This window comes from Podarcis vaucheri (genome assembly GCF_965113315.1).
Source record: "Podarcis vaucheri genome assembly, chromosome: Z".
Classification (NCBI taxonomy): Eukaryota; Metazoa; Chordata; class Lepidosauria; order Squamata; family Lacertidae; genus Podarcis; species Podarcis vaucheri.
The window spans coordinates 42,264,541-42,279,725 of NC_138758.1; the positions used below are offsets into that span (position 1 = coordinate 42,264,541).

The 15,185-nt window shown below is 48.6% G+C and overlaps 1 protein-coding gene and 2 long non-coding RNA genes across 3 annotated transcripts in view; 1 reads left to right on the top strand and 2 right to left on the bottom strand.

The window, feature by feature from the left end:
• LOC309524425 overlaps nucleotides 1-15,185 on the bottom strand; it is a 275,240-nt gene that overhangs the window by 97,188 nt on the left and 162,867 nt on the right. The window lies entirely within an intron of this gene.
• On the top strand, nucleotides 5,129-7,633 carry LOC309524406. Its single transcript, XR_014215889.1, has 3 exons — nucleotides 5,129-5,212; nucleotides 5,694-5,852; nucleotides 6,097-7,633. It is a non-coding gene; the product is annotated as an uncharacterized lncRNA (long non-coding RNA).
• LOC309524344 (coiled-coil domain-containing protein 63-like) overlaps nucleotides 9,013-15,185 on the bottom strand; it is a 32,273-nt gene continuing 26,100 nt past the window's right edge. Inside the window, exons 11-12 of the mRNA XM_082208933.1 lie at nucleotides 11,819-12,016; nucleotides 9,013-9,331 (exon numbers count right to left, since the gene is read on the bottom strand). Coding sequence (XP_082065059.1) covers nucleotides 9,192-9,331; nucleotides 11,819-12,016 — 338 coding nt within the window. The 3' untranslated portion in view covers nucleotides 9,013-9,191. The remainder of the gene's footprint in view (nucleotides 9,332-11,818; nucleotides 12,017-15,185) is intronic.

Sequence of the window (15,185 nt, forward strand, 5' to 3'; positions counted from 1 at the left end):
CAGTCTCGCACTTTATCTTTTAGTTTCTCAAAACTCTGCAATTTCAATTTGTCTCCTTCCTGCTCCAAAATTTCCCAATATTTCGGCCACTTGGCCTCCATATTGAGCTTTTTCTGGGCCTTTGCCTCCATCGGTGACAACCACCTTGGGGTTTGGTTTTCAAGTAAGTCTTTATATCTTGTCCAGACGTTAAACAATGCTTTCCTGACAATATGGTTTTTAAATGCTTTATGTGCTTTAACCTTGTCGTACCACAAGTATGCATGCCACCCAAAAACATTGTTAAAACCTTCTAAATCCAAAATGTCTGTGTTCTCAAGAGGCAGCCAATCTTTCAACCAGCAGAAAGCTGCTGATTCATAATAGAGTTTAAAATCTGGCAGGGCAAATCCCCCTCTTTCTTTTGCATCAGTTAGTATTTTAAATTTTATTCTGGGCTTCTTGCCCTGACAGACAAATCTAGAAATGTATCTCTGCCACTTCTTGAAACAGTCCATTTTGCATTCTTGGCAATACATACATCTTTATAGCAGCAATTCGACCCAACAAGAAGAAGCCTGCTTTAAAGAATACAACTGAAAATACAGTACTTTTAAAACAATTTAAACCAGGGCTTTTTTTCAGCTGGAACGGCACCTCTCAGGTGGGCACCATTGCTATTATAAGAGAACAAGGGAGGCGTTCATAGTGAGTGGCCCCTGGAAGGCTGTCCATCAGAGACTGCGGCCCTCAAGGTGACAAAGGTCACCCACCCCTGATTTACATACAACACCCTTTCCCCACTGCCCAATGTTTTAACAATAATTTGAGAGCTTTATCAATTAACCCGAGCCACTGAGGAATCCAAGTTGCTAAATGCACCCCTGGATTTTGTGGGCTCAGAATTCAGCTGAAAAGTCCAACGTACTTACTTATTTTTTAAAAAAACCAATACATACCAACACCCCTCCCCCCCACATCATCACGTTTACAAATCTAAGCTTGCTTCTTTCCTATTCCACCCCCTCTCTTTCCCCCCCTTTGGGTAAAGATAAAGGTAAAGGGACCCCTGACCATTAGGTCCATCGTGGCCAACTCTGGGGTTGTGGCACTCATCTCTCTTTATTGGCTGAGGGAACTGGCGTACGGCTTCCGGGTCTTGTGGCCAGCATGACTAAGCTGCTTCTGGCGAACCAGAGCAGCACACAGAAACGCCGTTTACCTTCCCACCATCCCGCATCCCAATCCCAAAGAAGGGCAGTGCCAAAGAATGCTCCAACTACCGCACAATTGCACTCATTTCACACGCTAGCAAGGTTATGCTTAAAGTTCTACAAGGAAGGCTCAAGCTGTATGTGGACCGAGAACTCCCAGAAGTGCAAGCTGGATTTAGAAGAGGCAGAGGAACCAGAGACCAAATTGCAAACATGCGCTGGATTATGGAGAAAGCAAGAGAGTTCCAGAAAGACATCTACTTCTGCTTCATTGACTATGCAAAAGCCTTTGACTGTGTCTTTTTTATATATATGATATTTATTAAAGTTTCAAAGAAAAGATTATATAAATAAAAAGAGAAAAAGAGAAAAGAAATAAATAAAAAAAAGCAAAATACAGAAAAAAGATAATAAACATTTAAAAAAAACAACACATCAATCTTTCCGTACCTTACATTTCATTTCCTTACTTCCCTGACCTCCTCACACCTCCCTTTTTTGTATTCCAGTTCTGTTAATTAATTCCGCAATTCCTTTCCCTCTTTGTTTTTATCTTAATCCTTTAACTTAATAAATTATAACTTTGAATTTTCATCTGTTAACTATCCATTTTTACATACACCTTAATAACATTGCTACTAAAACCACTTAACTTCATTCAGACATCACTCTAACATTCATTAATTTTGCAATATTTCTGTAAATAATTTTTAAATTTCTTCCAATCTTCTTCCACCGACTCTTCACCCTGGTCTCGGATTCTGCCAGTCATTTCCGCCAATTCCATATAGTCCATCACCTTCATCTGCCATTCTTCCAGAGTGGGTAAGCCTTTGACTGTGTCAACCACAGCAAACTATGGCAAGTTCTTAAAGAAATGGGAGTGCCTGATCACCTCATCTGTCTCCTGAGAAATCTCTATGTGGGACAAGATGCTACAGTTAGAAATGGATATGGAACAACTGATTGGTTCAAAATTGGGAAGGGAGTATGACAAGGCTGTATATTGTCTCCCTGCTTATTTAACTTATATGCAGAATTCATCATGCGAAAGGCTGGGCTTGATGAATCCCTAGCCGGAATTAAGATTGCCGGAAGAAATATCACCAACCTTAGATATGCAGATGACACAACATTGATGGCAGAAAGTGAGGAGGAATTAAAGAACCTTTTAATGAGGGTGAAAGAGGAGAGCGCAAAATATGGTTTGAAGCTCAACATCAAAAACAAAAAAAACCCCGAAGATCATGGCCACTGGTCCCATCACCTCCTGGGGAAGAAATGGAGGCAGTGAGAGATTTTACTTTCTTGGGCTCAATGATCACTGCAGATGGTGACAGCAGTCACAAAATTAAAAGACACCTGCTTCTTGGGAGAAGAGCAATGACAAACCTAGACAGCATCTTAAAAAGCAGAGACATTACCTTGCCAACAAAAGTCCGTATAGTTAAAGCCATAGTTTTCCCAGTAGTGATATATGGAAGTGAGAGCTGGACCATAAAGAAGGCTGATCACTGAAGAATTGATGCTTTTGAATTATGGTGCTGGAGGAGACTCTTGAGAGTCCCATGGACTGCAAGAAGATCAAAGCTATCCATTCTGAAGGAAATCAGCCCTGAGTGCTCACTGGAAGGACAGATCCTGGAGCTGAGGCTCCAATACTTTGGCCACCTCATGAGAAGACTCCCTGGAAAAGACACTGATGTTGGGAAAGATGGAGGGCACAAGGAGAAGGGGATGACAGAGGACGAGATGGTTGGATAGTGTTCTCGAAGCTACCAGCATGCGTTTGACTAAACTGCGGGAGGCAGTGGAAGACAGAAATGCCTGGCGTGCTCTGGTCCAATGGGTCACGAAGAGTCGGACATGACTAAACGACTAAACAACAACAGGCCTCTTTCTGTCGGTCCAGGCTGGTTTAAACAGGTCTAGGCTGGTTTGATCCGGCCCAAGTCCGTTTGAACAGTTCCAGACAGCTTCCAGCAGGTCCAGGCCAGTTGGAGCAGGTGCAGGGCATTTGAAACTGGCCCAAGCTGGTTAGAACAGGTCCAGGCCGGTTGGGACAGGCCTATGTCACTTGGAACCAGCCCAGAGCGGTTGGAACCAGTTCATACCAGTTGGATCCAGTCCAAGGGGTTCAAACCTGCCCAAACCAGTTGGAAAAGGTTCAGGTAGGTTCCAACTTGCCCAGAGCAGTTTGAACTGGCCCAGACATGCAAACATGCAAGTGTCTCATCAGACCCAGCATTCAGTCAGTCAACCAGTCAACCAGCTACAACCAGCTACAAATCCACCTGTTAACCTAATTCAACCCACATTTTGCCATCTTCCTCATAAGAATATCATGGGTGGGCTTTGTCAAAAGTTTTATTGAAATCAAGATACACTATGTCCACAGCATTCCCCCAATCCACCAAGCTTGTAACTCTATCAAAAGAAGAAATATGATTTCTCTGGCATGACTTAGTTTTTGAGAAACCCATGCTGGGTCTTAGTAATCACAGCATCTTTTTCTAAATGCTCATAGGCTGACTTTTGAATTATCTGTTCTAGGACCTTTCCTGGTATTGATGTCAGTGCTCACTTGTTGGTTGTTACCTGGGTCTTCTTTCCCCCCTTTTTAAAGATGGGGACTGTTATGTACTGAAGTTCTCACCCTGGGCCAGCAGGGGGATACTGTAGATAGTTATGCAAATAAGGGATCGAAAGTGACGTTCAGTGATTGCATAGTTTTAGAAAGTTGTAACAATTATGTGTACTGGAGCTCTATATAAGCAGGCTGACTGAGCCCTTCAGCTCAGTTTCTGTTCTGGCCTCTGAATAAAGAAGAGCTGTTTGAAGAATCGCTGTGTCGTCTGATATGTTCACCCACAACTTAACAGGGACAACATTTGCCTGCCTCCAGTCTGTAGGGACTTCACCTGTTCTCCAGGAATTCTCAAAGATTATAGACAGAGGCTCTGAGATTACATTCTCCAACCCCTTTAGTACCCTTGGGTACAGCTCATCAGACCCTGGAGCTTTGAATTTCTTTAACGTAGCTAGGTGTTCCTTTCCCACCACTTCTCCTATATTGGGCTGCAGTTCCCTCCTTGCATTGTTTATTGTGTTATCACCAGGTTGGGCACGGCTTTCCTTTTGGATAGAGGTCAAGTAGGAGCAGCCTCCACCTTCTCTCTGTCCCTCAATAGCATTTCTCCGTTTTCTCCCCTCAGAGGACTTGCTTGTCCTTCCTGCTGCTTTGAACATAGCCAAATAAACCTTTACTGCATGGCAAGTCCCCCTCCCCCCTTGAGAAATAAATACACATGACGCGGTATTTAAGGTTAATGGGCGAAAACAGCCACAACTTTATTGATTGCAGGAATTGAACAGTATACCTGAAGGAGCATCTCCACCCCCATCGTTCAGCCCGGACACTGAGGTCCAGCTCCGAGGGCCTTCTGGCGGTTCCCTCACTGCGAGGTTACAGGGAATCAGACAGAGGGCCTTCTCGGTAGTGGCGCCCGCCCTGTGGAAAGCCCTCCAATTCAAATGTGAAGGAAATAAGCAGCTATCTTATCTTTAAAAGACATCTGAAGGCAGCCCTGTTTAGGGAAGTTTTTAATATTTAATGCTGTATTGTTTTTAACACCCGATTGGAAGCCGCCCATAGTGGCTGGGGAAACTCAGCCAGATGGGCGGGGTATAAATAATATATTATTATTATTATTATTATTATTATTATTATTATTATTATTATTATTATTATTATTATTAATTATTATTATTATTATTATTATTATTATTATTATTATTATTATTATTATTATTGGAAGGGACCCAAGGGTCATCTAGTCCAACCCCCAGCAATGCAAGAACACCCTCCCCCACAGTGGTGGAGAGAACAGGCTGGCCTCCCATAAGTATTTCACTTTCCAGATCTCTTTTCTGTGACTTCCAGGTGCGGATCCAGAAGAGACTATTCTGAACGCTTTCAAAGTGTTCGATCCAGAAGGCAAAGGCCTGAAGGTGAACTAGTAAGTACCTGTGGAACTCCCTACCACATGAGGCAGGGATCACTACCAGTTTGGATGACTTTAAAGGGGGGTGGGCGGACAATTTCATGGAGGAAAAGGCTATCGATGGCTCCCAGCCATGGTGTCTACGCTCTGTATCTACAGTCAGAGCAGTAAATCTTCTGAATACCAGTTTCTGGAAGCCACAGGAAGGGAGAATTGCTCCCGCGCTTGCATCCTGCTTGTGGGTTTCCCATTGGGGCATTGGCTGGCCACTGAGAACAAGATGCTAGCCGAAATGAGGTTGGTGCTGATTTTGGAAGCTTCACAGTGAATCCTTTCCTGTTTCAGCCTTTGATTACGAGATGTGAGGGCCATCTGTCTCTCAGGCCCTTCAATTAAATGGCTGCAGCCTCTGCTCCTCTCCAAGCTTTCCTTGTCATTTTGCTCTGGGGTTTTGCTCCCTCGTGGTCCTCCATCTGTCCCCTGCTTTGTCTTGCAGCATCAAGGAGATGTTGATGACGCAAGGAGAACGGTTTTCGAAGGAGGAGGTAAGAGGAGCTTGGGGACTGGCAGGCATTGAATGGGCTAAATGGGAGGGCAGGAGCTCAGAAACAGAAGAGGAACAGCTTAGCATTCAGTGCCTGGCTTCTGCATAGCTGTCAAGCGTTCCTTATTTGGCGGTACAGTCCCTTATCCCAGTGCCATGTCCCGCTGCTGTCCCTTATTGATGAGACTTCGTTTGGCTGCTGGCTGGGCTTTCTGCCTTTGGCTCGGAGGGGCTCAGAGGTTGAACATACCTGTGCCCAGAAAATCCCTTATTTTGTCTGCTGATCCCTTATTTTCGAGGCTGCTGGTCCCTTATTTTCAAATCTGTAAGTTGACAGCTATGCTTCTGCATGTAGAACTGGGGGAAACGGCTGTCCTGGACCACTGCTGTCCATCATGATGTGCAATACTGAGACCACTGCTCTGCCTCCTATGCTCCTAGAATAAATTGTAGAACTGTAGAGGACCCTGAGGGTCATCTAGTCAAGCCAGGGGCATACATAGACTCCCTTGCACCTTTGGTAAGGAGCTGTATCAGTGCCCTGCCACTTGCGCTCCTCTGCCAAGGTGCCCAGAGGAGCCTGTGTTCCTTGCCTGGCCACCCAAAGCAGTGCAGGAACCAGCAGGTGGGCTCATATCCAGTCCGAGCCAGAATGTGCTGGTCCTGTGGGTTACCCGAGAGACGAGGTCCAAGTCCGGTCTGTGGTCGAAAGTGCAGCGTGGAGGCAGTCCCTAGTAGCTGAAGCTGGGTGCAGGGCAGGGAGTCGGGTGAAGTCAAGGACAGGCTTGCAAGCAGGGAGCCAGGGCGGGTCAGGAGCTCAGGCAGGAAAGCAGGACAGGGTTCAGGCAGGAACTAGCAACCAACAATGCTGCTCCTGCAACTTGGGACTGGGGCTGGCCGGCTTTTATCTGCCCGAGGCATAGGGCAGCCCCAATCCTTTGGTGACTCGCCTCTCCTGGCCTGGAGGCGAGCACTCCTCCTGCGGGAACTTAGTTCCCTCCGCCTCTCTGCCCTGAGCCTCTGCAGCTCAGGAGAGGCTGGAGGGTGACCAGACCCAGAGGCAACCTCCTCTTCCCCTGACGGGGCTGAGAGTGGAGCACCTGCAGGCAATGGGTCCTCCATCACCTCAGGAGCCAGAGCAGACTCAGCTGGTGCCTGCACCTGAGGACCCAGCACAGGTGAGGACCCTTCAGGCTCAGGCCCCAGCTCTGGCTCAGCTGGTTCTGGAGGCGGGGAATCCTGTGCAGGCTGGGATCCCTCAGGTTCAGCCTCCGAGTCCGAATCCCAGGCCATCACACTGAGTGAAGTGCATTTTTTTGCACCCCCTTGGGCCAACCAGACCATTCCCTGCCTAGCCCAACCTCCTGCAATGATTCAAATCTCAACTAAAGCATCCCTGACCGATGGGCATCCAACCTCTGTTTAAAAACCTCCAAGAAGTCCACTACCTTCCCAGGGAGTCCGTTCTACTGTCAGACAGCTCTTACTGTCAGAAAGTTCTTCTCTTCTTGTAACTTGATGCCATTGGTTTGGGTGCTCCCCTCCAGAGCAGGAGAAAACAAACTTGCTCCTTTCCTGTGACAGCCCCTCAGATATTTGAAGATGGCTGTTATATCTCCTCTTTTCCAGGCTAAACATCCCCAACTTCCTCAACCGTTCCTTATAAGGCTTGGTTTCTAGACATTTGAACATCTTGGTTGCCCTCCTCTACACACCTTCCAGCTTACTTAATTCCATCCTGCATCAAGAACGTTGAGTTCTAGCAGCACCCTTTATTTTTAGGGACAGGCCATATCTGAGCAGCAGACCACGTGCGTTGCTAGCAAATGATCCTAGGATCAATTCCCAGCAACTCCAGGTAGGCTGGAAAAGTCTCCTACCTGAGACCTTGGAGAGTCTCCTGCCTGAGACCTTGGAGAGTCTCCTACCTGAGACCTTGGTGAGTCTCCTACCTGAGACCTTGGAGAGTCTCCTGCCTGAGACCTTGGAGAGTCTCCTACCTGAGACCTTGGTGAGTCTCCTACCTGAGACCTTGGAGAGTCTCCTACCTGAGACCTTGGTGAGTCTCCTACCTGAGACCTTGGAGAGTCTCCTACCTGAGACCTTGGTGAGTCTCCTACCTGAGACCTTGGAGAGTCTCCTGCCTGAGACCTTGGAGAGTCTCCTACCTGAGACCTTGGTGAGTCTCCTACCTGAGACCTTGGAGAGTCTCCTACCTGAGACCTTGGAGAGTCTCCTACCTGAGACCTTGGAGAGTCTCCTACCTGAGACTACCCGACAGTGTGGACAATCCTGAGATAAATGGACCAAGGGGTCTCTCTGCATCCCTCCAGGGAACCCTGGGAATTGTAGTATTGTGAGAGCAAGTGAAAGGACTGTGTTCTCACTCTGTGCTCTCATCTCAGCAGCCCCGTCCGTATGGAACAGGGTGCTGGGCTAGGTGCAGGCCATTGGCCTGATCCAGTAGGCTCTTCATATATTCGTATTAAATATTTTTGGCTGAGTAATGTTGCTTTTCTGCTGGCGGGGCACCAGCAGGTATTCAGCAGTATTTTTACAGTAAACCCCCCAGGATTAATAAGGACAATAAGACTCCCTGTCTAAACACAATGACAACATAGAAGGACTTACTTCCAAGGAAACAGGCATAGGGTTGCCCTGCTGCTAACTGACTGGCAATGCAGTCCTATGCATGTCTACTGAGATATAAAGCCCATTGATGTCAGTGCAGGTTATTCCCAGGTTGCTGCACATAAGATTGCAGGCTAGAGCTTGGGTTGATTAAGAGTGCAGTCCTCTATGCACACTTGGTTGGGTGTAAGTCCCACTGACCACCCACCTTAAGGGGCTTAAAAGGTAAAAGTAAAGGGACCCCTGACCATTAGGTCCAGTCATGACCAACTCTGGGGTTGCGGCGCTCATCTCGCTTTATTGGCCAAGGGAGCCAGCATACAGCTTTTGGGTCATGTGGCCAGCATGACTAAGCTGCTTCTGGCGAACCAGAGCAGCGCCATGGAAACGCTGTTTACCTTCCTGCCAGAGTGGTACCTATTTATCTACTTGCACTTTGAAGTGCTTTCGAACTGCTAGGTTGGCAGGAGCAGGGACCGAGCAACGGGAGCTCACCCTGTCGTGGGGATTCGAACCACCGACCTTCTGATCGGCAAGTCCTAGGCTCTGTGGTTTAACCCACAGCGCCACCCACGTCCCGATAGTAAAAGTAAAACATTGCAAAGGTTAGAACATTGCAGAGACTGTAGAAATGCGAAAGTCAAATCGTGTCCTTTATTAATAACCTTTTATGTTTACAAAAGAGAGCCCATTTTGGTACTCCATCCTATTTAGTATTTTTTAAAATATAAATATATATATACAGCACATAGACACATAGTCTACGAACTGGGCTGAGAATCCCTGGGCTTTCTGGACGGAGTGCCTGCCTGCCTCCTCTTAGGGTATGGTGGAATACTTCTTCTTTTCTCGGCTGCCCTCCATTCTCTCCACCGAGTTTTTAAGCGATTTCATCTTCTCCCTCTCCATTTTCTCCAGGATCATGGCTCGCAGGGTGCTGTGGTCCAGAGGACCCTCCACTGTTGGGAAATTCAAGGGGTTGCAGCTTAGAGGTGGAATCCACAACATTAGGCTTGGATTTTAATTACAGCTTGCAACCAAACGGAATTTGAGCCCCTGGCCACCTGCTCCTCCTCACCCTCCGCCCAGGCTCAAGCTTGCTTCAGATGACCAGTAAGACCCCCTCGTCCCCTTGCTCAGCTCGTCATAAACTTGGGTCTTCCTTGGGAAAGATCAGGAAATGATCTTCTGGTTGGCCAACCTCTCACCTTGCATTTCAGTCCTAAATGGGACTGGTGGCAGCGGAGGCCAGTTGGCAGCAGGAGATGCTCTGGTGTCCAGGAGCATCATTCCCTGTCCATGGAGACAGGGGACACAGACTCTGGGATGGCCACGCAAGGCTTCTGGAAGACTGTGGGATGCCACAGGTGCCTCCCAGAGAGCCGGTGTGGTGTAGTGGTTGAGAGCAGTGGACTTGTAATCTGGGGAACCGGGTTTGTGTTTTCGCTCCTCCACATGCAGCTGCTGGGTGACCTTGGGCCAGTCACACTTCTTTGAAGTCTCTCAGCCTCACTCATCTCACAGAGTGTTTGTTGTGGGGGAGGAAGGGGAAGGAGAATGTTAGCCGCTTTGAGACTCCTGAAGGGGAGTGAAAGGCGGGATATCAAATCCAAACTACTACTACTACTACTACTACTACTCCTCTTCTTCTTCTTCTTCTTCTTCTTCTTCTTCTTCTTCTTCTTCTTCTTCTTCTTCTTCTTCTTCCCAGAGCCCAGTAAACAAAATGGAGGGCTTGAAAACTCTTTCAAGTGATGGGAAACCCCCGCAAAGAAAGAGCTTTTTAAGCCCTCCTCCTTGCTCACAGGGTTCTGGGACGGTCACGTGAGAACTTGGCTGGCCCCTTCCCACTGTCCATTCTCCCCTACCCAGTTCTGCATTTGTTTGCTTGGTTGCGCTGGCCGATGATCCCCAGTGGGCTAGGGACAAAGGTGAAAGCTGCTTCCTAGTTCTGCTGGATCTCTTAGTGGCCTTTGATACCATCAACCATAACATACTTCTGGACCATCTAGAGGAGCTGGGAACTGGAAGTGGTTCCACTTCTTCCTCCTGGGCCATGTCCAGAAAGTGGTGATGGAGGATGAGTGTTCAGAACCCTGGGCCCTCACTTGTGGGGTGTCTCAGGGTTCTGTCCTCTCCCCCATGCTTTTTAACATCTATATGAAGCCACTGGGAGAGATCATCAGGAGGTTTGGGCTGGGTGTTCATCAGTATGCGGATGATACCCAGCTCTACCTCTCTTTCAAATCAGAATCAGTGAAGGTGGTGAAGGCCCTGTGTGAGTGTCTGGAGGCAGTTGGAGGATGGATGGCGGCTAACAGATTGAGGTTGAATCCGGACAAGACAGAAGTACTGTTTTTGGGGGACAGGGGGCGGGCTGGTGTGGAGGACTCCCTGGTCCTGAATAGGGCAACTGTGCCCCTGAAGGACCAGGTGCACAGCCTGGGAGTCATTTTGGACTCACAGCTGTCCATGGAAGTGCAGGTTAATTCTGTATCCAGGGCAGCTGTTTACCAGTTCCATCTGGTATGCAGGCCTAGACCCTACCTGCCCGCGGACTGTCTCGCCAGAGTGGTGCATGCTCTAGTTATCTCCTGCTTTGGACAACTGCAATGTGCTCTATGTCAGGCTACCTTTAAAGGTGACCCAGAAACTGCAACTAATCCAGAATGCAGCAGCAAGACTGGTGACTGGGAGTGGCCACCGAGACCATATAAAACCGGTCCTGAAAGACCTACATTGGCTCCCAGTAGGTTTTCCAAGCACAATTCAAAGTGTTGGTGCTGACCTTTAAAGCCCTAAACAGCCTTGGCCCAGTATACCTGAAGGAGCGTCTCCACCCCCATCGGTCAGCCCGGACACTGAGGTCCAGCTCCGAGGACCTTTGGCGGTTCCCTCCCTGCGAGAAGTGAGGTTACAGGGAACCAGGCAGAGGGCCTTCTTGCTAGCGGTGCCCGCCCTGTGGAATGCCCTCCCAGCAGATGTCAAGGAAATAAACAACCACCTGACTTTTAGAAGACATCTGAAGGCAGCCCTGTTTAGGGAAGTTTTTAATGTGTGATTCTATTTTTAATATTCTGTTGGGAGCCACCCAGAGTTGCTGGGGAAACCCAGCCAGATGGGCGGGGTATAAATAAAAAAATATTATTTTTATTGCTTGTTTTCCCACCTACCACTCCATGCAGAGCTGCAATTGTGCAAGTAAATCACATGTAAGCCGCAGGTAGTGTCGTAGCTATGGGGGGACTTAGCCAGGTTTTTTGCCCCGGATGAAGCCTCCAGAGGGCTGCCAGCCTGCATGGGGTGGTGGTACTACCAACCTGGGTCTTTGACCCAGGTGAAATAAAGCCTCGTTTCACCCCCGACTGCAGGCCTGCTGCATATATTGAGAGCATTTAGAAACATTTTGCCTCACTGTCCTCTGCATCAGAGCCACAGTTACTTACAGGGCTCCAGTGTCTCCGCGAAGGGATCGACACTGAAAGAAGGTGGCACAATCTTAATGGTCTCCATTTTCTTCAGGAAGGCGGAGCCACCCAAAAAGGGGTTCAGCATGGGGACCGAGTCCAGCTCCCCCTCCAGCTCCTTGTAACGCAGGAAAGATTCGATCAGCAAGAGGTTGTTGCTTTTCTTCTCCAAGATGCCTGAAGGGAGAAGACAAGTGGTGTACTTCAGGAGCAGTGGCCTATTGGCTGGAGGTCACCAGGGGTCAAAGACCCCTTGCTGTTTCTGTGGGAATGCTCAGAGTGGCAGGAGAGGATATATTGTTTATTAATATCCTTCCTAACTTGCGTTAGCAAGTTCCTTTACTTAGCAGACTTTACATCCCCCTTTTTACATGCACAGCAGATAGCTGGTTGCAGGCTCGTGTGAGCCTCTCACTATTGTACAATTCAACCTGTCTCAGATTGAATTGTACGTTCCTGGTAAGTTCCCTTGAATCCCTCTTAAAAGAATAAAGACACGGCAATCTTATTCAAAGTCAACAAAAGAAGTTTACTCACATCAGTTCACAGTTGGATTCCTGAAGGCAGACTTAGTTACCGATATGTACATGTGGATCTACCCCATATGGGGGGATAATCCCAGTGCTTCTGCTAGCTGAAAGCTAGCAGAACAGTCCTAGCTAAAAGCTGGTCAAATGAAGAAGGAAGTCAAAAAGAGAGAGGTGTGCTGCGTGACTCGTCCTTTTGTTACCTGGACAGGTAAGGTCATGCCCACCTTCTATCACATGCAAAAGGAAGGATGCTCCAGCTAGGAGGAACAGGAAGTTTTGACTGGCTGAACCAAACATTCCCTCGCATGTCTTCTCTAGCATTACAAGGAATGTTGTACTTGACTGCCTCTCATGGATCACATCCCATAGTGCCCACAGTCACCAGTGTCCTGGAGCTACAGAATCTGAATGCAAGGGAGTCTTTTTAACCACTGTCTTTTCCAAAGCTAAGCATGTAGGAGCACTGAAAATCACAAGTTGCTTCAAGAGAATGGCATGCAAGCTCCGTGTTGTACAATGGGACTTCACAGAAAACACAGCTTAAGTGGCCCACGAATCATTTGCCCGCGCCTGTGCACAGGGAAAAGTAGATCGAGCTGAAAGGCAACACAAGTAGATCTGTATTGCTTCTTGCAATGCATCCACTATTATGATTATACCGTATTGGCCTGAATATAAGCCGCACCCAAATACAAGAAGCACCTTTAAAATTGATGGGGGGGGGAGAAGAAAAAATAAAAAATACCCCAATATAAGTTGCTCCCTTCCTCGCTGCTCCTGGCTGCATAATGTAAGGTCGCAAATATAAGCCGCACTTTAACTTTCCGCAGTCGGAATTTGGGGACAAAGTGAGGCCAATGTGGCAATTGTAAGATTACTTAACACGCATCGCATGCACAAAAAAACTCATACCAATAACTAACTTAGTTGGTCTCTAAGGTGCTACTGGAAGGAATTTTTCTATTATTTTATTTGTTTTGTTTTGTTTCGACTACAGCAGACCAACACGGCTACCTACCTGTAACGCATTTAACTTAACACACATTTAACTTGTGCCACTCTAACCATACATGGTTGAAGGCTGCTTGAAGGCCTGAAATCCCACAAGTTAAATGCAAGCAAGGCAGAGAGCTTAAACGCTCTTTTTGGGATGGGTTTCCTGGTCCATAAAAACCTTTTAAGCTCTCCACCTTTCTTGGGAAGCAAGGCCCTCTCCAAGCACCAGGTCTGGGAAGGCCGCTCCCTCCTCAGGCTAACTCCACCTGGCCTAGGGGGCGGGGCCCAGACTGACTCACCTTCGCCACAGCTTTAAGAGGCCTCATTGAGGCACTGGGACATCGCTGCTGCTGCTGCTGCTGCTGCACCGTGAGTGTTGGGGAAGGCCGCTCCCTCCTCAGGCTAACTCCACCTGGCCTAGGGGGCGGGGCCCAGACCGACTCACCTTCGCCACAGCTTTAAGAGGCCTCATTGAGGCACTGGGACATCGCTGCTACTGCTGCTGCTGCACCGTGAGTGTTGGGGAAGGCCGCTCCCTCCTCAGGCTAACTCCACCTGGCCTAGGGGGCGGGGCCCAGACCGACTCACCTTCGCCACAGCTTTAAGAGGCCTCATTGAGGCACTGGGACATCGCTGCTGCTGCTGCTGCTGCTGCACCGTGAGTGTTGGGGAAGGCCGCTCCCTCCTCAGGCTAACTCCACCTGGCCTAGGGGGCGGGGCCCAGACCGACTCACCTTCGCCACAGCTTTAAGAGGCCTCATTGAGGCACTGGGACATCGCTGCTACTGCTGCTGCTGCACCGTGAGTGTTGGGGAAGGCCGCTCCCTCCTCAGGCTAACTCCACCTGGCCTAGGGGGCGGGGCCCAGACCGACTCACCTTCGCCACAGCTTTAAGAGGCCTCATTGAGGCACTGGGACATCGCTGCTGCTGCTGCTGCTGCTGCACCGTGAGTGTTGGGGAAGGCCGCTCCCTCCTCAGGCTAACTCCACCTGGCCTAGGGGGCGGGGCCCAGACCGACTCACCTTCGCCACAGCTTTAAGAGGCCTCATTGAGGCACTGGGACATCGCTGCTGCTGCTGCTGCACCGTGAGTGTTGGGGAAGGCCGCTCCCTCCTCAGGCTAACTCCACCTGGCCTAGGGGGCGGGGCCCAGACCAACTCACCTTCGCCACAGCTTTAAGAGGCCTCATTAGAATCATAGAATCATAGAATCATAGAATCATAGAGTTGGAAGAGACCACAAGGGCCATCGAGTCCAACCCCCTGCCAAGCAGGAAACACCATCAGAGCACTCCTGACATATGGTTGTCAAGCCTCTGCTTAAAGACCTCCAAAGTAGGAGACTCCACCACACTCCTTGGCAGCAAATTCCACTGTCGAACAGCTCTTACTGTCAGGAAGTTCTTCCTAATGTTTAGGTGGAATCTTCTTTCTTGTAGTTTGGATCCATTGCTCCGTGTCCGCTTCTCCGGAGCAGCAGAAAACAACCTTTCTCCCTCCTCTATGTGACATCCTTTTATATATTTGAACATGGCTATCATATCACCCCTTAACCTCCTCTTCTCCAGGCTAAACATGCCCAGCTCCCTTAGCCGTTCCTCATAAGGCATCGTTTCCAGGCCTTTGACCATTTTGGTTGCCCTCCTCTGGACACGTTCCAGTTTGTCAGTGTCCTTCTTGAATTGTGGTGCCCAGAACTGGACACAGTACTCCAGGTGTGGTCTGACCAGAGCAGAATACAGTGGCACTATTACTTCCCTTGATCTAGATGCTATACTCCTATTGATGCAGCCCAGAATTGCATTGGCTTTTTTAGCTGC